Consider the following 20,043-nt stretch of genomic DNA (forward strand, 5'->3'; position numbering starts at 1 on the left):
CCAAATTTATAGGTCATGTTTTAGATTGTATAGGCAGTAAAGACTGCCTGAAATAAAAATAACCTCTTAAAAGTGAGACATAGTAAGCTATAAACATCTAACTGAAAATTCAGGAGAAAAGTATTTCAATTTTTATGCCTTTGTGGTTCTGTCACAACAAAAGGAGGGATGTATTTTTGAAAATTTCTCAAGGAACTCTTCAATTCATGTCCTTCTGCTCACATTGGTCTTGTATTTCTTTCAGGTAATGTTATGTCATTGACAGAGTATCATAACACCCAGATCTACTAGCAGAGAAATGATAGTGGAGAGAAATGAGGTTTAAAATAATTAATTTGGTAAACATAGGAAAAGCTATTCGAGTTGACTTTGTCTCATTGAGGAAGGACTGTTACATGTATGACACCAGTCCCTAAAGTCTAAAGATCAAATTGTGTTACTGTTACTCCCTGTTCTGCTGAAATTAGCCAGGATAGAACATGACCTTATCTTTTGTCTCTTTTGGCTTTAAAATTGAAATATGAAGTGTTTGATTCTTGGATTGTGACTTTTTCTTAGTGTTAACTGAGAGTTAATACAGATTCTGCTTTCTGTGCTAATGCGGGCTGTAATAATTAATAGTGCTTTCAGACTTAAGTTTATAAATACACTGACTTCAAACAGAGGTATTAAATTTTAAACTGTACACTTTTTAATACATGTATTCTGGTAAACACAGAAATGAGGATGACATTAAATATTTTTAATATTTCTTTCTATTTATTTTAGGGAAGGCCAGGACAGAAAGGTTATGTAGGTGACCCTGGACCAGAAGGTTTAAAGGTAAATGCTGCTTTTATTTATGGAATGAACATGTGTTTGGAGTATCAGCTGTGTACACTTACACAGTCCAACGTACAGTGATGTGCCGGTGAAAGAATGAGAGTTATACATGCTTTTATATAATACAAATGTATATCATACTGGTAACTCTGCTTTCTCACAAGATTCATTTTGGAAAAGAAAATTATGCACGTCTAAGAGATGTATGTAAAAAGATAGCCCCTGCTAAAGAGAGGTTTAGCTGCAGAAAGATTTAAGGGGTACTGGACCTGGGGGCATCAAGGGACCAAGGGCAGTTCCTGTGCTGGCAGAACTTGGGGAGGCAGGGGAAGGAGGAGTGCTACGATTCGAAAGAGGAGCTTGTGGTAGCAAAATTTCTCAATGCTGTGTGGCAATCTAAGCAAACAATTCCCAAATCACTTTAAAGCACTTTTCATCAGGGCACCAGGATTATAGTCAAAGACAGGTAATTCATGCCACATACGCACCCAGCTTTCACCTGTAAAATGCATAGCAAAATGCTACTTGGCTGGCAGCATTATTAAGAACAGAATTAATTCATTTAATCCTTCAAGTTTGAATACAGAGTTTCTGGACAAAAAAAAAGCATTTATTAAAAATACAATTAAAATGTTAATTTTCCTAATAGAATATTTTGTAAAGTAGTAGAAGTTGTATAGTACACAGGTAACATTTGACTTCTGAAGCAACTGTAAAATAATGAAGGCAATTATATTTGCAAAGAAGATTTCAATTAAAATTATATCTTTTGTTTACAGCATTTGCTGACTTAATGTGTTTAGTGAGCCCTTAATACACAGCTTTCATTTTTACGGGCAACTTATAAATACTGTAGGACAAAACTTACATCTTTTTATAAAATTAAAATTAGCCAATGGCAATATTTATTTTTCTTTTGCTGGTTGCTTAATTTTATTTTTTAAAGTTATAATTTGCAGCTGTAATTTAGAAAATAGAGTGTCTCTTAGGAAAAAAAGAACTTTAATATACACATATGAAAGAAATTACTTCTCTAATGAACTGCATCATCTGTTTTCTCTATTTAACAGGGAGAACAAGGAGACCAAGGAAACACTGGAAAAACTGGTGAAGCAGTAAGCTTGAATTCTCTTTCAGATTTTAATTTTAATTCCATGCTCATTTGAGAGTTGAATGAGTAATTTTTTGCAGTAACTTTTTAATTTTTTTTCTCAAAGTAAATGTTTGTTTTTCCTTTGAATCTATAAGATGTCAGGTATAATTTTTGTGGTCTTTCAGAATAATGCTATTAAAAAAAAAAAATCCTCATTTGAAATATTTGCCAGAGTTAATTTTTTTTTTTGTCTTAATAGGTTGAGTGAACGTTACAGGTAGTTGTAGTGATCTTCCAAAGCATGTTCAAGTAAATGAATGACCAATTCTTTTCCAGTGAAATGATTTGAGAGGCTACATTTAGCCTGAGATGTGTTTAGCAGACTAGTTTTGTCTGTCCTCTGTAAAATCACAGAGCTCAAGGTGACCTTGAGTTGACATGTAGTCCATGTGCCTGGGCAGAATCAGTTATATCAAGTCTGACAAATGCTTGGCAAACCGGTTATTAGAAGTCTCCAAGGACAAAGGCTCCATGACCTGCAGGCAGCCTAGGGTTTCTCTGTTTTGAAGTTCCTCCAATTGTGTAAACTGACCCTCTTCTGCTTGAAACAACCTTATGCAAATGATAGCTCTTACTGCGTCTCTCCTTCGTTCTCTCTCTTCAGGCTAAAGTGTCCTAAGTCACTTAGCCTTTCATGTTTTCTAGATAATTTAGATCACCTTACTCTCCTGTAACCTGTTTCTAACTCATCTATGACTACAGGGTATTGCCCAAGCTGTTGAGACAGCTGAGCAGAAAGGAAAAATTGCTTCTTACAAGCTATATGTTTGTGTATACACCCCACTTTTTGCAATAGTGTGTTGTTCAGCTTGTGATCCACAGTCTCCAATCTTCTGTTTTGTAAAGTTATCTTTCTCAGTTTTTCCATTTTAGGTGTTGTTTTTTTGTTGGTTTTTTTTTTTTTTTTCAGTTAATTACCACTTACACATGCTGCTTTGCAATTCTCCCTGCTGTATTTCATCCCATGCCCTTTTGTATTTTTGACTTCAGTCTGGGAATTACTAGCAGGTGTGAGTTGGTTAACCCAATAGTTGAGTTACTGAGAGTTTGTGTGAACGTGACTAAATTGATTTTGTTTGTTGAGTTAATGCATCCCAAAGTGAGATACCATACGCTGGTTTGGACTCAGAACTGTCCTGTTCATGTAAACTGTTCAACTTAGACTGCAGTCAAAGTGAGCTCCCCATTGTCTGCAAAATACCAGGCAGACATACCTCCAAGCTCATGAAATGCTTGGTTACTGCTGAAATTTTCAGAATTACTTCTAAGTCAAATCCCGGCTCCTCTGGACATATCCCAAGAAAGGGGTTTGAGAAACTTAACCCTCAGTCAGCATTTAAAATATCTGCTTAGACAGGTACTGATAATGTCATATAAGGTCCATTCAAAAGCCAGCATCTCTCTGAATGTGGCAAGTATACTTAGCAGCAGCTTGATCCATAGCTTTATTCAGCAATTTATACACATAGCAAAACATTCTCTTTTTTTAGATTGTAATTAGAGTTGGAAAACAGTGGCTTTCTTTCCTTGTGATACAATTTGGAAAATTGTTTGTTTAGTTTTTAATGTTGCTGAATGATTAGGGCAAACAGATGAGTATTGGGGATTGACAATATTATGGTAGAGAAGAGTGGGTGGGACATCATAATGCTATGTTGCTGTTATGGAGTGACTGTGTACTGAGACACAGTAATATAATCTGTCTGCATAAACAGCATTTCTCTGCCAACATTACACTTCATTTTTCCAACAGTGTGCAAAATGAAGGTTTTATTACACAAATTTGATTTTTTCAGCCTGTAAGAAGTTAGGAAAAATCAGTATCATTTACTTGGTTTTTCCATGCCACGTGCATCAAAATCCTCAAAATAAAACAAAGCTAGACTCAATTCACTATCTAAATAGCACATAAAACAGTCACAGAAGTTACTTAACCTTAAGATTCTGAATTTTTCATAGGCTTTGTTTAGCTCCTCAGTGAACTTGAGTTCAGTGCACACATTTTCCACAACTCAGATGCTTTGTGTGTACGTAATAATCACTGCAAAGTGAGCTCCATTCTAATACAAATGTGAAATTGAGTAGCCAAAATGTATAATCCATTATTATATGTTACGGTTATGAGTAATAAAACGACCTACCTACCTAACTGCAGTCAGGAACAAGCTGCAAGAATAAAATAAAATATTCTTTATTCCCAAAGAAGGGTTATTGCAGCCCTGTACAGTGTTATAAATAAACATAATTATGGCCCGTCATTTACACTTCGCATACTTGCTGTTTGGACAGTTTGCATATAATAGAGGATGATATGATACCTGCAAACTGACGTCATTCGCCAGCCATTGTCTCTTTACTTTTACTTGTGAATTTTAGAATGTCTTCTGTTTTATGTAAATGTATTTTACTCAAATGAGATTCATTGGCCCTTGATCCTGTTGCATTACCTTAATTAACTGGCAGCAGAGGACTAATGTCCACTTTGTATCTGTTCTTTTGGAGGGCAATATATACTATCTCTTTGTTCAGCTTATGATAAAACACCTAAGGCAGGAGAGAGCCCTTCAAACACATTCAGCACAACTCAAGAAAGGCCTTTCAAAATCCCTTCATTTTATTCCCCACTGTAATCTATAATAGTTAAGCCTTGCCTAAGTAAATGAAAAGCACTAGCAGAAAATGTTTTTCCAGATGTGATTCCTGAAGCAAAATACTCACTTCTGTACACTTTGGATGCAGTTTTTATTTCCAGTTTCTCACTAGCTTCTGTTTGCAGTAATTTTTTGTCCGTGGTGTGCAGAGAGAATCCAAACTCCCTAAGTAGAGTAAGGCATCCATCCTTATTGATACCTTATCAAGCCTGTGTTATCAGATGCTTGGTGACACCAAATACAAACAAGATTTGTACAAATAACACTAAATAAATTGTATAGTAATTGTAAATTATTTAACAGTAAAGACAAAGGGAAAACGAGATTACTAAAAAGTTGGTAGTATGTTATTAGCCATTGGACTTACTGTGTTTATGGTTTCTTCCTTTTTTGGGGGGCTTATCTATTGATATTTATTCATGGTCTTCATTAACTGAGTTCTTCAAATTACAGAAAATGATGTAAACTTTAAAGCCCACAGCTGAAGTATACTACAGTAGTTTTTAGTACTGGGAAATCCATCACAGCATTCCAATTCTCTAAAAAAAAACATGCATTTCATGAATATTCTGTCAAAAGAAACAATTTTAAAATAAGTCCTGTAAATGCTAAATTCCTAAGGAATTATGACAAGAAGCATGTGCCTGCTACTGGTACCAAATGGCTACACCAATATTTTTCTTCTGTTTCTTTCTATTCTTCTGCTTTTCCCAGTAAGATCCATCTTGTGTCTTTAACTAATCTGTCTGTTAATAGTCAAGTACTGCTTAATATCAGCTTGGAAGAATACAGATGGAAACTGTGCACAAGCAGGAAAGTTTCAACAGTGGGAGACTGGAGCATAATGCTTTATTGTTCAGTCTATTAAGATGGGATATGTGCTGAAATGCACTCTGTCAATAGACTAGCTGTCATATTGTCCACCATCTGTTAGGTCACATGAAGCTGCTGACTCTTTAGAGCATGCTTCTGCAGAAGTATTTCTGGATGCTTGTCCAGAGTGGAAACTGTGTAGGCTAAATTTACAAAATGTTCAGTGTGCTCATAAGCTTAAAAATGACACACATTTTAATACTAGCAGGAATGTTCCTAAGATCAGACTTCAGACTGAGTTCTGCAGTTAAAAAGAAATAAAATAAAAATTAGTCTGGCTACAGCATCTGCCCTGTTTCAAGGGGAGGGTAGGTGGGTAGGTTCAGGTGGTACTGCTTGGCTGAAGAGAGCCCAAAGCTGAGTGGGATCCAGGGCTTTCCTTTGCTGTAAGATAGTCAGATACTTTACAATCAATAGGTGCAATTGAAGAGGAATCAGTTAAGATAGTGAAAAGTAACAGTCAGCAGTTAGAGCAAATTTACACTGCTGATGAGACAAAATCTTTTGGAAGCCATGCCAAAGGAAACAACCACTTCAGCTACTAAGAAAATTGCCCTTAGGTCGGGGGGAGGAAAAGATCACTTCACTGACATATGCAGTTGGATTTTGTATTCTTTTATCAGTGATGGAGAGCAAGTGTTTGAAACCATGTTGCTTTGAGCATCTCACACCAATGACCTGTCTGTGTTATACGTGTAGAGTCAGGGATGATTTAAGAAAATGATTAATTGTGTAGTTTTTGTGGCACAAAACTGAACTCATCTGAACTTAAGAGTTGCTTGTCAGGGCCACATTACTGTTTGGTAATATTAGCGTTTACTCAGACCAGGGCACTCTGCATAACTAAGTGGAAGCTATTTCCAATTTTTCCATACCAACTCCATTACAGACGTTCAGCCCTTGCTTGGCCCGTGGAGTTCTTTATGAGTAGAAATGTCTGTGGTTTCTAATTTTGAGGCAAGGTACAAGTGCAGAATTTAGTTTTCCTGTGATGCAGTCAGTTTGTACCCAGGTTGTGCATGACATCAAAAAAAAAAAAAAAAAAAAATTGGCCTAGAAGAATCACAGAATCAGAGAAAACCCTCTTAAAACTGGACAGTAACTAGGTGAACTGTTTTCCCAGTTTATTGATTGGTTATAACATTATTCACCTTTCTTAGTAGTCTGGAGACAGGGCTTTCTTTTAAAATTTCAGGTTACTCTTACCTATAAGGAAGAGGATAATGCTTCTCTAAGGATATTAACAGCTGCTCCATTTAGTTCGTACCTGGTACAGGTACAGCAGTGAGCAGATGTTCTACACAAAGGCGTTACTGCAAGTCTTTTGGTTTCAAAAGCCTGTCTGTGGTTTGACAATATACTAATTTTGGTCAGATCACTAACAGAGCTGCATGAAAGCACTGGACCAATAGAGATTTACCAGAAAACTATGACTAGCAAATGTTAGGATTTTTGGTTTTGTGTTGTTGTTTTTTTTAATCCCAGAGCTGGTATTAACTGTCCACAACACCTCCTTCCTGACAGATCAGCTACATTTTTTTCTACTACAGATTATATGAAGCCCAAATAGCAGCCAGCATAAACCCTTTGTCAGGCTTTCTTCCTCATCTGTGTCCAGGCCTAATCAAGGTCACAGCTGTTACAAGGGTGATCCAGAATTAGTGCATATGGTACCAGGGTTCAGATAGGTCAGTTTTAAAAATACTTTTAGGTACTGTTACGTCTGGCTAGTAAAACTGAGCTTAGATTAATATTTATTTCTTAAAACTTATTTTTTATTCTGAGTTGTAGAGGTATTTTTCTATATATCAGCTGAGTATGAACTAGTAGAAGCTGACTGTTAGAGCACCCATTCTTCCTTCTTCTTCCCATTGTTCTTGGCTTTTATTTTAACAGAGGTAGTTATGTGAATCTTCAAGCATTGTTAAATAAGTTTTGATCTGTTAAATTCAAACCGTAATGATTGCTCATCTGCTTTTTTGTATGTGTCATAAAGTCCCTCATGCAGTATGAAGCTGATGGGCTCTCAAGAAATGTTTAAGTGGGAAATGAAATGAGCAGACAGAGGTGATGACCTTGCTGGATATGGAGGGAAGTAGAATGCACAGGTTAAGGGTAGATTTTAATGAAAATTGATTAAAAATACTCAAAAGAATTTCAAAGAACAAAGTTAATGTGGAAAAATGAAATTTAAAATTTACTTGTGAAATCTCATTAAAAGAATACAGAATGAGGATATTTGAAAATGCTGAATTCTTCATGAAATGATGTTGGATTGGAAAGTTTTCACTTAAGACAGAAGATTGTGTTAGCATACAACCTGATATGCAACTGCTTCCACAGGAACTTTTGGAATCAGCTAAATATTCATTCCTCACTACCAAGCTTTTCAATGGATTACTCCAAACTTGGGTTTTCATTAAGTATTCTGTGTGTTTTCAATTATTCAGCTACAGTCCAGTTTCTAACATGGAGCATATGTGCTGGCAAGATGTTTTGTCTGTCTTAGACATGTGTTAATTGTGATATCTGTTCTCTGATTTTCCATGAAAATGCTTCTGTCAAGAAGGTTTCTAAAATGCTGTTATTGTCATTGTAGAGTTTTACATATATCTTTGTAAGTGAAAGTTTGACTTTTTTTTTTTAATTAGGTTTAAAACTATGATGATTTTTTAAACGTTTCAAGGTTGTTTTTTTTTGGTTTACTTTTGATTTGATTTTCGGAGTCCACCACGGATTCACAAAGGATTGAAGGGATTCTGGAAGACACTGACTCAACAAATGTGCCTTGGAGTGTGTTCATCCTCTTACATAAGAAGGAAAGAGGGTTGAAACTTCATCCCAGTCTTAGTGGCTTGTTTCTATAACAAACCAACCCAAAACTGATGTTTAAGGAGCCACGTGATCTTAAAGACAGTCCATAGGGAAAACATCACTTCATGGCTAATATATTAATGGAACAGGATGCTTTTCTTTCTGATTGCACTTTCTCTTCACTGTATGCTACTAATTATTTTGAAAACGAAAATGATATTCCTAGGTAAACTTTTTTCTCTCTTGCTTCTGCTGGTACCTGCCCTAGCGTTGTCTCAGTCTTGGGCACTTGATCTCTGTTTTTGGATGGAGAAGTGAAAGAGGGTTTAGTTAATCTGTCATGAATTTTCTCCTTTATTCCTCCTGAAGTCCCTATTGCTTTTCCAATTTCTTTAGCTTCAGTTCTTGTTCAGTATTGTTTTGCTTTCCATATGTATCCACTTCCTGTCACACAACATTTCTTTTCCTTCTTTTTATCACCACAACAACCTACTTTCTTTTAGTGTTTCTACTGTGAATTTTCTTTATTTAATTAGTTTCTTTTGAAAGAAACTAATGTTTCTTTATGTAGAAACATTAGTTTCTACATAATGTAGAAAACTTTATGCTTCATAGCCAACTTTAGTCCTCACTCTGGAAGGCATTGTAGGCTAAGACTAATGTGCTGGGTAACAAAATAGCATGTTCACAGTTGCTGCTTCCTAGTCATTCCTTCTCTCTCACACCAGAGCAACTTATTGAGAAACACAATACTTCTGGATTGAAAAGGGGACTTGATCAGGGGCTTTATAGTAAATATTTCTCTGCACGCAGATGGGGCACAGCTACCCATCTTTCCAATTGGCATCTTCAGCCCTCTAAACAGCGTGGCATTGACTGGGCACTCAGGAGTGTCTCTGTGGAGAGAGAACAGGTCTTGAGTTACATCTTGGCTCTGATTACATCTTACTCCCTTTCTGGAATAAGAAAATCAAAGTGATTAGTCTTCAGCCTTTCGAAACCAGACCTTTACAGCCCTCATCTTGATGAGCAAGAGTACAGGGTAATTCTTTGTCTCACAGATCTCTGCTTCATATTAAGGCGCATTGTCAGTTGTGAATCATGGCAGCAGTGGTAGCTCTCGTTCTCAAAGTTAGTCACGAAGTCCCTCGTTTCTGCCAGTGACCTCTGAGCATTGCCTTAGTGCCAGTATCACCAGAACAAATCTTTAACAGCTGCCAAGAGACGTCTTAGACTGACACATAATACACAAGTTCAGACATACAATACGTTACTCCAACATCCATTGAGGTGCCTGTTTGTCTGTTTAGCTCTTCCACAAACTTATTTGTGCTAGTGTTATCAACCTCAAAGATGGCTATCTCAGTGGATCATTGCAATAATTTAAACTATGAGATTTCCAGAGTAGCTAGTAGTTCAAAAAAAAAAAATGAAGAAAATAAAAAGCAATCCTGAAGCCTTAGTTACTTTGCACCTGTCATGCTAAAGTACTTGAGGCTGAACTGTGCTGAAATTATACAGGTAAAGAGCTGAAAAATGTATTTATTTTCAAAGACAATTCTCAGACTGAAATGTCTTTCTGATATGAAATGAATTCTATGGGAAAAAAAAACAACCACCACAAACACTATTATACTAGGCTTATGAAAAGAATATAACTGTTCTAGGGAACATAGAAATCATGTTAAAAATAAAAACAAACCAACAACAACAACAACAACAAACACAAAACAACTCGCTTTAGTGCCAGTCCAGTGCTAGTTAAGCCAGTACATTTCTACATGTGTAGAGACAGCAATGCCAAACTGTGAATTGCTGTTTTGTTTGTACAGTGCCCTTCAGAGTGTTACAGATAAGCCAGTTGTGTATTATGGACTTCTAGGAGCTTCCACGTTTCTGTCATCTTTCGTGTGTATTCATTCATTATACTCTGGACACCTATTTTTCTTCAAGCTCAGCGCTCCATACTTTTCATAGCTGGGGCCTTGCACTATAACTTATTTTCTATTTCTTAGTTTGATAATAGCGGAGTTATTGCAAGCACTGGGAATAAGATTGTTAAAGGTACTTCATACCTTGTTTCCCATTCCATGTGGTGGTTCTGTTCTACACAGTGGAAATTTGTGGGAGAGTCTCAGGAGAGAAGTTTTATTCCCTTTTTAAAAGGGCTGGAAGGCTCTGATCTCAAAGGTGTTCAGGGCTACGACAGTTAAAGGGAAATTCTGGCAACACCTCATCCAATATCATTTTTGACTGTCTTTTACTTGATTCTACTGAATTTATTCACCTTGAACTTTGTGGTTAGACACAAGGGCTAGCAGAGCAATTACTACCTTTAATTTTATGTTTGCAAAGCTTCTAGCACTGCGAGATTGACTTCAGAGGCAGACCTAGATGGTGGCATGGTATCATTAAATTAATGCAATTTCTATAAGTAGCCACTTATTGTTGATGAGTCTAAATGCAGTGATCCTCTTGCCTGGACTGTAAGCCAGGTTAGGTTGTGCAATCATCACTTCCTCCCATGAGCCCTTAGACAAAGAGACCAGTAATTCTCAGGGATGAAGAACTGTACCATGCTCCACTGCCAGGTTTTTGGGGATGTGCCAGCCATGAACTTGGACATTGCACTAATAATTCTCCTTACTTTTTATTGCAGGGATCAGCAGGCTTACCTGGAGAAACTGGGCCATCTGGAAACCTTGGTGAAAAGGTAGAAAAATGTATCTGACTGTTTAGCAGCAAAAATCGGAGTTAAAAATCATTGAGGAGATAAAATATTGGTGACAGATCATTTACTGTCCCCAGAAAAAGCTAGTATTTGTGTGGCTATTTCAGAGAACAGGGATGTATTAAATGGTAAGATATCAAATCTGACAGATTGTTGATAGATTCGATACCTTGTTCATGTCATGACACTTGCTTTACCATCCACTGCTATTGGTTCACAAAACTGGCATAAATTATACTTGGTGTATTCGATAATTGCTGATTAAGCCCTGCTATGTAGTTAAGAGATGAATGTAAAAAGATAAAATTTGGCTGTATGCATTAACTGAGTAATGAAGGCAACGTTGTTAGTTTTGTCTGCTGTGCAGTAACAGTTGTGTTTATGAAAGCAAAGTTTGGCAGGCAACCTGACTAGAACAGTATAAATAGCTTAAGCATATTTGACATGGTTTTATTTAGGTGAAATATTTTAAAACTCAAAAACAGGAAACTATTACGGGACTGCATGTCAGCTTCAATTATAATAAAAACATAATTGTTGGAATGATCCAGCACCATTTTTATTCCTGCCCTGCGGGGCTGAATTATTTCACCTGGACTGGTGGCTGCTATTTAAAGAGATCTCATTGTAAAAGTCTTTGCAATTTATTTGAGCACCCATGAAAATCTGATGATAATTTTTTATTGTCAGTTTATATAATATATGAACAGAAATACATCAGTGGAAAGCACTGTTTCTTTAAACTAAAAATTTAGAAAACTGTCATATGGTTTTAATCGCTATATCGTCTTAGAATTCAGCATCAAAGGATTCTTGTTTTTCGTAATTACATTTTACCCAACAAAGATTACCTTGGGATACTGCTGCTAGTTTAAGTAGGAGGGGAGGGAAGAGAGAAAAAGGCTAATCTATCAGCAAATGGAAGCAATCTTCTTCGTGGTACAATAATTATTTTCATTACCATGCTTGTTCTGTAGAATTCATCTTCCTCTTTTATGTATTAAATACTGTGGTGCAGAAGTGCTATGTGGTTTTAAATGATGAATGTACTTTGAGCACAGTTATTTTAAAGAAATGTGCCTTTAAAGTATGTAATGAATACAGGTATTATATATGACATAGTGATAATGCTGTAATAGAAGTGTCATCTTTGCAATAGAAAAAATCTATGGGCATAGAACTTGGGCTGGATGTGAAGTGAATAACAAATGAAAACATTTGCAACACAAGAATGAGACCATTTTTACTCCACCTACTCCAATTGATTCTGCTGCTGCCTTGCTCTTAGATCTCTGTTTTTCCCAATACGTATTGAAGAAATGAGGTAGACGGGAATGTATTTTTTTGTTTTGTTTTCCGTGGCAAGGTTTATGAGTTAAAGAATGTGGTACATGCAACAGAGACAAGGGATCTGCCAGCAGCAGTTCACGGAGACTGAAGTAGTACCGAATCCATTCTCTGGTCATCTAAGAAAAGGGAAGACACACCAACTCAATTTTATCATTTATGGAAAAGAAAAAAAAAAAAGCTTCTGTTCCTGAAGAGCAGTCCCTATACCAGTGGTGGTATTACGCTCAGCATGTAGTTGTTTCCTTGAGCAATCAAGTTGCTTATAGATTATGAACTATAATCTGATACAAGTCTTTTTGCATCACTGTTATCACTGTTACATTGTTAGTGCAGGTTAGCCTTGTTGACAGTATATCCAACAAGAATATGTCCATAACAATGGACATGGGACAGAGCACTCACTGTTATTTTCTTTTTAATTTTTCATTAAAGGGAGAGCGAGGCGGTCCAGGACCAGTAGGTCCTCCTGGAGAGAAAGGTGTCACGGTAAGTCACAAGTAATGTAGAATCCATATTTACGCTACTTATAGTGGCAATCTACTTTCCAAAACAGTGATAAATTCTCACCCTTCTGACTGTGCAAGCCTTATAGAAAAGAGTAGTATTTATGATGCATCATTCCCCAGGAGCTTCATTAGCAGCTTTAATGCTTTCTGAGTGATCTGCTGAATGAAGCAGCAAAACAACTGTTTTTGAAAATAGCTTTCAGCAGACTTGGAGTAAAAATAAAACACACTGTATTGAAAGGAGAGAGAAATAAAGGAAGGAAAGTAAACGAACAATTTATTACATGTGCTGGGGTAACGCAAGTTATTCTAGGAGGCAGGCTAGTAACCTCTTAATTCTGCTGCACAGAAGTACCCAGACAGCCCATGGGTACCACCCTGGTGGGAGGACTGACTTTCTGACAGCACCACTGGTCCTAAATCAGGATGCAACATTTCATGCATCATTTAGCAGTCTAGAGGTCCACAGTCATATTAGGTGGGTTATCAGAACACTGAAGTATAAAGCTATACATGTGTGGCCATTGCCAAATGCACATGGAAGTTCTTGAGGAGATGTAGTTAGGATTTGACTGTGCATTTGTTTGCAAGTATCATGGTGGTTCCAGAATGAACAGAGAATGCTTACAGACCGAACTGCTTATAAGGAAACAAGAAGGGAGGTTGTAGGCAATGTGTAATGCTTAACCTTCCCCTCATGGTCATAGTGTTCCTTTATAAAAAATTTTTGGTCTCAAAGCAATGTTACTGATGAGGCTCTGGGGTCATACCATGATTATGTGTTCTGTCAGGGATTATTTTGTACTTTTCTTTTATACAGTATTAAAGTCAGTGTAGAGCTGACATGCTGGTAGTTTGACATACTCATTATCCATTGACTTAGCGTGGGTACTCTGCCCTGTGTTATCTGGCAGTAATGTGGTAGGCTATGGTGAAGCCTCAGTGGTTCTTTGTAGAGGCTGCAGATGTGGGCCTGTGTGCGATGGACAAGAGCTTTGGACAAGAGGTGTGCTTGGCGTTTTGTCCTGGCCAGTTCTGTCCACACCAGGTTGTTTCCACTTTCTGTTCCCATTGTCACAGCCTTGACACGAGGATTTTGGATGGGGTTAACAAACCCTATGGGATGCATTGCCACAGTTAACTGACTCATTAGGTGCGTATAATGACCACTGAAATGAGTGGTTAGTGTTATTCTAAGCCACTGACTTTAATCACATTTTTCCTCCCCCAAATCAGTAGTCCCACAAAAAGCTATTTCTAGAACCAGCTAACACTTTGTGAGTTTTAGACATTTGAAAAATTCTATTCATCAGGAGGAGCTCACATTGATATATTGTAGTACTGGAGAGGAAATTTTGCTTATTGGGATCTCTCTGAGAATTGCATGACTAATTTTGTGAATGTGACTCTAAAATAATTAAATCAATTAGAACTCAGCAGACTTTGTTTCAGGAAATCCCTGTCAGCCAGTGCCCATACGCAGGGAAAAACATTCTTAGGCTGTTTTTTTTTGTGATATATCCAATATCTGGATATTTTTGTGATATACCCAAGTGGATCCAAATGGATCTCTGTTTTCTAAACAAAGTTTTGGGAATAAATTTTGCAAGATTAAACATTTTATTAATTTACCTCCAATTTTGCAGGTAACTGGATTTATTACTGTTGTTGTAATAACAGTTTTGATAAAACTGTGTCCTTCTCTTTATTTATTTCAATTCTAGGGCTATCCAGGACCTCCAGGAGGCCCTGGGCCTGTGGGACCTGAAGGATTACCTGTAGGTATAAAATAGTGCTTTGGTTTGTTAAAAAATGTGCCATTATTAAGTTGCCTTTATGCTTTGCTGGAATTAAGAATGTTTTCCAGTTGGTGCTGCAGTCTGTAAAACTGTCATGAAAGTTTACCCATCCAGACACAAAGTCTGTTTACCTGCTATTTACCAGGATAATCCATGAGAGACAAGAAAAGTAATTATATCATTTACTCACTGATATAAAAAAAAATTTAAGGATGGTTTATTATTACACAGCAATTTTATTCATTGATGCTTAATATAATTTATGTATATCATATTTAGTTTCATTATTAATAAAAATATTTTCTGATTTACTTATGTAATTGTGTTGTAATTTGGCTGTGTGTCATCAATACACAACTGTTAGGCTTTTTGAACATAATGTTGCTGAACTAAAAGTTGGAGGAATTTTTGAACGTTGGACAAAAGTAATGTATCCAACAGTCAGTGTGCTTTCTTATTCAGAATAAAATTACATAGAGACTATTATTTAGATTTTAATAGATAAATTGTACTAACACAATTAGTTGAATTTGAACCATGAGTAGACGTTACTGATTTGTGTTGGCTGCATGAGCTATTACTAAGCGTTCATGAACACCATAGTTTCTAGAAATCTGTCTGTAGAAGACAATAATAAGTTTGTTTGACATGTAGGGACCTTCTGGGACAAGAGGACCACCAGGGCCACAGGGACCTAAGGGAAGAAGAGTAAGTAATACTGATGTATGAATCTGATGTGTGACCCACATACAGGTGCTTCCGCTGAATTCTGTTCTGGACTCCTATCATTTGTACTGACATCAGATGGATGATACTTGTAATCCCATGTAGGAAGCAATATGATTCTTCATTTCTTCTCACATTGCAGTTAAATAGGGGTTTGCCATTGATTTCAGCTAACAGGACCAAAACAAAAATTGCAAATGGCCTTGTTTTCTGTAGGCGTAAATATGCAAACGTTGCCATTTATGACTACCATTGGACTGTTTCAGTGTTTTGGAAACTTTCTTTATCAGTATGTCATTTATATCTTTGGAAATAAAATCGAAGTCCTCAGTGGCTGTAAAAGGAAAGAGCAAAGTCAGAAGAGGGTGTAGTCCAGCATCTCTGACTTTGAATTGGACTGTCATTTGCAATTCCTGCATTTTGAAAAAAAAAAAAAAGAAATGGAAAGCTCTTTTCCATTTTATGCAAAGCCCAAATAAACCAAGAGGGATTCTGTCCTAATCAAATTGTATGAACATTTGATCACAGTGCATAAAACCAGTTCAGTGAAAGTATTCCACTTTGTTACCTTGGTATTGATGGCTTCATGATTTTCATAAACACTTTCCTTAATAAACCCCACCAGTCATTTCCTGGGCTTGAATGCTCTTATTTTTGCAGTTTGAGCTCAAGATGCCTGCAGGAAGCACTGGTGGCTCATTGTATAGAGGGTTCTGGTTACAGCACAAATGACCTTCTTCTGACTGGCTTTACAAAGTTTGTCAAAAATAGCAGTGAAGCTGCACCCTTCTAGCCATCAGGCTAGTGGCACATGGAGGAGAGTAAATATATGCAGACCCATTTTCACTGTAAAATGCTGATGTTTGAGCTTCATTTGAAAAAGAAAAATCCTTTGGGCCTTATCTGTCTTTTGGAGTTTGTTTCACCAATCACCTGTAGGTTGCAGTGAGTTCAAAGGCCAACTGAAACATAACTTAGTGTAAACAGTTGTCTCTAAAACTGGAACTGATCTGCTGATGTATGTTTTAATTCCAGCAGACACAGCATTCCCCTAGAAACTCCCCTTTCGATTCTTCACTCTTGGCAGTCCATCTGCCAGCATCACCAGAGCTGGATTCAGAACCAAGCTGCTGACATGAATGTGAATCCTGTAGACTCTCCTCCCTCCCAGCATTATCTGCTACCTGGTGATTGTTTCTGTGGGGTGGGGGACAGACTCATTGTAATTTAGATTCTGTTTTGAAGGTAGGAGATATTTTATTTAAGGAGTATCACATCATCTGCCAACTGAGACAGGAATTTTTGAGAGAGTCTCTATTACTTTGACAGCACATCATTGCTTATAATTAAAGATCACTCAAAATAAATCCCAAACATCACAAGCTCTGTGGAAGTGCTGGTTCAGAATTGTGGTTTGTGCCTTTGCCTTCATCCAGCATGGACTGTGAATGCTTCATGTAAGCATGTATTGGAGCTGATCCAGGTCTCCAGGCTCTGTGAACAAACTCCCAAGGAAACCATTGAGAACTTTTTCAGCTCTCGAGATCAAAATATCAGACCCTTAGTGGACTCTAGCATAAGGAAAATATCTGGAGGCCCCTGAAATCTGGGATTTGTCATCACTGGATTCAGAATGACAAGTGTAAGAACCCTAAGCTCTGTGTGGCAGCCCTTGGAAAAATGCATACCACAGTCACATACAGAAGTTAAATAGAAGCATATGGAAATTCCCCTTCACTGTGACTGAAACAACTTACCCCGTCTTCATAGCAGCAATCTGCAGGAAGTCTTGGGAGTGCTGACCCTCCACTTCTGCACTGTCACAGAGTGGAATTCCTTCATCTCATAAATTCTGGACCTTTCAGCAACCAGTTCACATCCAAGATTATCCAGCAGCCTACTTCTGCCTGAAAGCATCCAGCTGCTCAGTCTCCAGTACGCTGGGGAGTTCTGGCCAGCTGAAGGGAGGCTGTCTGGTTTTGGGAGCCTATGGAGAAGGGAGTAGGGAGCCTCAGTCGGGGTTTTGGTGGATGTGCCCCTGAGCACAGAGGTTCCTCAGCTCACGTTCAAGACTCCTGGAAGACATGCTGGTAGCAATGTTGGCAGCCATGAAGCCATTGATGCACTTTTTTATTTCTGTGTGTTAATGTAAGAAGAAAACTAGAATGCCAGAGACTGGTGCTGCTTTTTGTCCATATGATAACCTCTGATTAACATAACAATTATCTTTAATTTGAGAGGAAGAGCTCATGTATCATTAGATTCACTTCATGAGTGAGACTGAAGCAAAAATCTTAATAGCTTCTGAGTTTCTGAGCAGTTAGTATTCTTCAGGGTGATGTTTGCTGTTTTAAAGCTTAAAAACAATAGTTTTTTCTGCTCTTATTTTCCTGGAATTCTGCTCTTTAAGACAGATAAGTAGCTGCATAGTGCGCTTACAATGTGATTTTTACTCTTCTTATATCTAGGAAGTAGGATGAGAAAAACAAAAAGTTGATTGGCATTTCTTGCCTTCTTATATGAACTTTTTCTCATTTGATTATCCTTGAGCTTTCCATGCAATATGTTCCATTTTAGAAATAAAGCTGAACACTTGCCAAAGAAAAACAGTAGTAGCAATCATTTGGCAGCCCTACTCCTCAGCTCAGCTGCAACCGAAATTAAATAACAGCAGGCAAATTATGTGTATCTCTCATTCTGTCCTAGTTATAGTAGGAAAAGATACAGATCCAACCCATCCGTGCCAATAATGAGTCACACTGTGCTATTTATAGGAATGTTATGGTGTGCTTCTGATAGAATATTAAATTGGCTTTCCCTTGGATTCCAGCACTCTACTCTATGGCAGGCTAAGGGTAGGTTAAAAACAGGCATGAAGCTGAGCTTCATATTGGTTTCTTCTACTTTGTTTTCAATTCAAAATTATTTAAAGGTTGGTGTTTTGAATGATAGACCACTTGACTTTATTAGCAGTTTAAGTCAGTTGTCATTCTCTTCCTAATGACTGGGTTGCTCGTGCCATCACTACTCAAGTGGCAGTACCTGTATGACTTGCAGAAAGGCTTCAGTGCATAATACAGACAGAATCCTATGCAGTTTCCTGACAGGGCCATTTCTCGAACTATGGGCTATGACCCCTGTTATGACTAAAAGGAAGTCACAAGTGTTAAAAACAAGATCTGTCTGTTAGTATTATTAGTGACAGAAGATAAAATTTCTTTATTAAACAAATTCATACAATTAAAGTGTGTCCTCCTTGAATATTTCATCTTATCAGCCCTATGGAGAATGTAAAGACAAATGAGAGGCCATGTGTCTAAGAAGTCTGAGAAACACTTAAATTATTCTGCAATTGCTAACCTTAACACTCTGAATTTTCCCCTCCCTATGTTCCCCAGGGGATTCCGTTGTAGCTTGTTCTTGAACTTCTATCTCCCCTTACCCCCAGCTCATTGACCCATCCTCATTTCATCTCAAGGCTTCCCACCTTCACTTTCCTTTTCATTATTGGAGAACTTTCTCTTGAAAGCAATGTCAGATCATAGGACTCTAAACCTGCTCAGTCCTCCTTGAGCTTTCATCACAACTCATTTGGTGTGCATTATAGGTATCAGTTACAGAAAAAGAGCAGATCAGTAACCTGAAATTAATTTAATCCATATGTTTAGCTTTCTTTTAAGTAATGCTATATAATAATTCAGTAATTGGGCTTACACAATTACATAATCTGAACTTGAGACCCAGTCCTGTTTCTCTTATCAAGGCCTCCATCACCCATGAAAACACTGTTAGTCTTTTGGTCCTGATCTTTGAGTGTGTTGAAGTCCCTAGGAGTTTCTCCATAGACTTTCAGTTGTCTTTGGATTGGTACCTTTCTCAGCAAGAGCCCTGCAGCAGCCAGGAGTGTTGTTGTCTCTTATAGCATCTGTTCTTTTCTCCTTTGGTTTATCTAAAAAAAAAAAAAAAAAAAAAAAAGTGTCTGTAAATACTCAGTCATTATTTCATCAAAACGGAGAAGGTGGCCAAGATAACAAAAGGATTGCCTCACAAAAGCTGTGACCAAAACTGTCCAACGTTTCAGAAGTATTCAGACAGCTTTCCCTGCCTGTTCCTTTTCCTCATCCTGCGTTTCCTGTGTTCTCCCTCATGCTGACCGGCAGCAGCAGTGCTGAAATGCTGGCAGATAAGCTTCTCATGGGATAATTATGGCTTGGCCAGGGGATGTAATGATACATCAACTCAAAGGAAGGACTTTTTCTTGAGACAATTCTGTTGCAAGAGCAAAACCTAACAGATTCTGGATTCCAAGTTACCGGCCAGCCCCTTCTTTTAGTGTAGCTCCAAAGAGGGGCAGGTGGGTGTTCATCACCTGTTCTGACATAGGTTTTGATGTTCATTGGTAAACCCAAGTTAGAGTGAACAGAATTCTGCCCTTTTTTACCTCAGAAGCTCAAGAGGGACATGGAATTCACAAACATTTTTTAGTAAAGTAATATAAATAAAATAAGATGTATTTCCAGCACTTCCAACAAAGTCTTTTTATAAGCCCTGCAATATTACTTAATAGAACACTTTCACATCTGATTCCAGAGAGTTGTATTGCATGCCCTGCACTATA

The 20,043-nt window shown here is 37.4% G+C and overlaps 1 protein-coding gene across 6 annotated transcripts in view; it reads left to right on the plus strand.

The window, feature by feature from the left end:
* COL24A1 (collagen type XXIV alpha 1 chain) overlaps positions 1 to 20,043 on the plus strand; it is a 150,412-nt gene that overhangs the window by 88,156 nt on the left and 42,213 nt on the right. For all 6 annotated transcript variants that reach the window (XR_003498782.2, XM_027463007.2, XM_027463008.2 and 3 more), the window contains exons 23-28: positions 769 to 822; positions 1,893 to 1,937; positions 10,973 to 11,026; positions 12,827 to 12,880; positions 14,625 to 14,678; positions 15,354 to 15,407. Coding sequence is in view for 5 of the 6 variants with exons in the window: in XM_027463007.2 (XP_027318808.2) it covers positions 769 to 822; positions 1,893 to 1,937; positions 10,973 to 11,026; positions 12,827 to 12,880; positions 14,625 to 14,678; positions 15,354 to 15,407 (315 nt within the window). In the remaining variant the exon portion in view is untranslated. The remainder of the gene's footprint in view (positions 1 to 768; positions 823 to 1,892; positions 1,938 to 10,972; positions 11,027 to 12,826; positions 12,881 to 14,624; positions 14,679 to 15,353; positions 15,408 to 20,043) is intronic.

The sequence above is a fragment of the Anas platyrhynchos genome, chromosome 8 (genome assembly GCF_047663525.1).
Source record: "Anas platyrhynchos isolate ZD024472 breed Pekin duck chromosome 8, IASCAAS_PekinDuck_T2T, whole genome shotgun sequence".
NCBI classification, from domain to species: domain Eukaryota; kingdom Metazoa; phylum Chordata; class Aves; order Anseriformes; family Anatidae; genus Anas; species Anas platyrhynchos.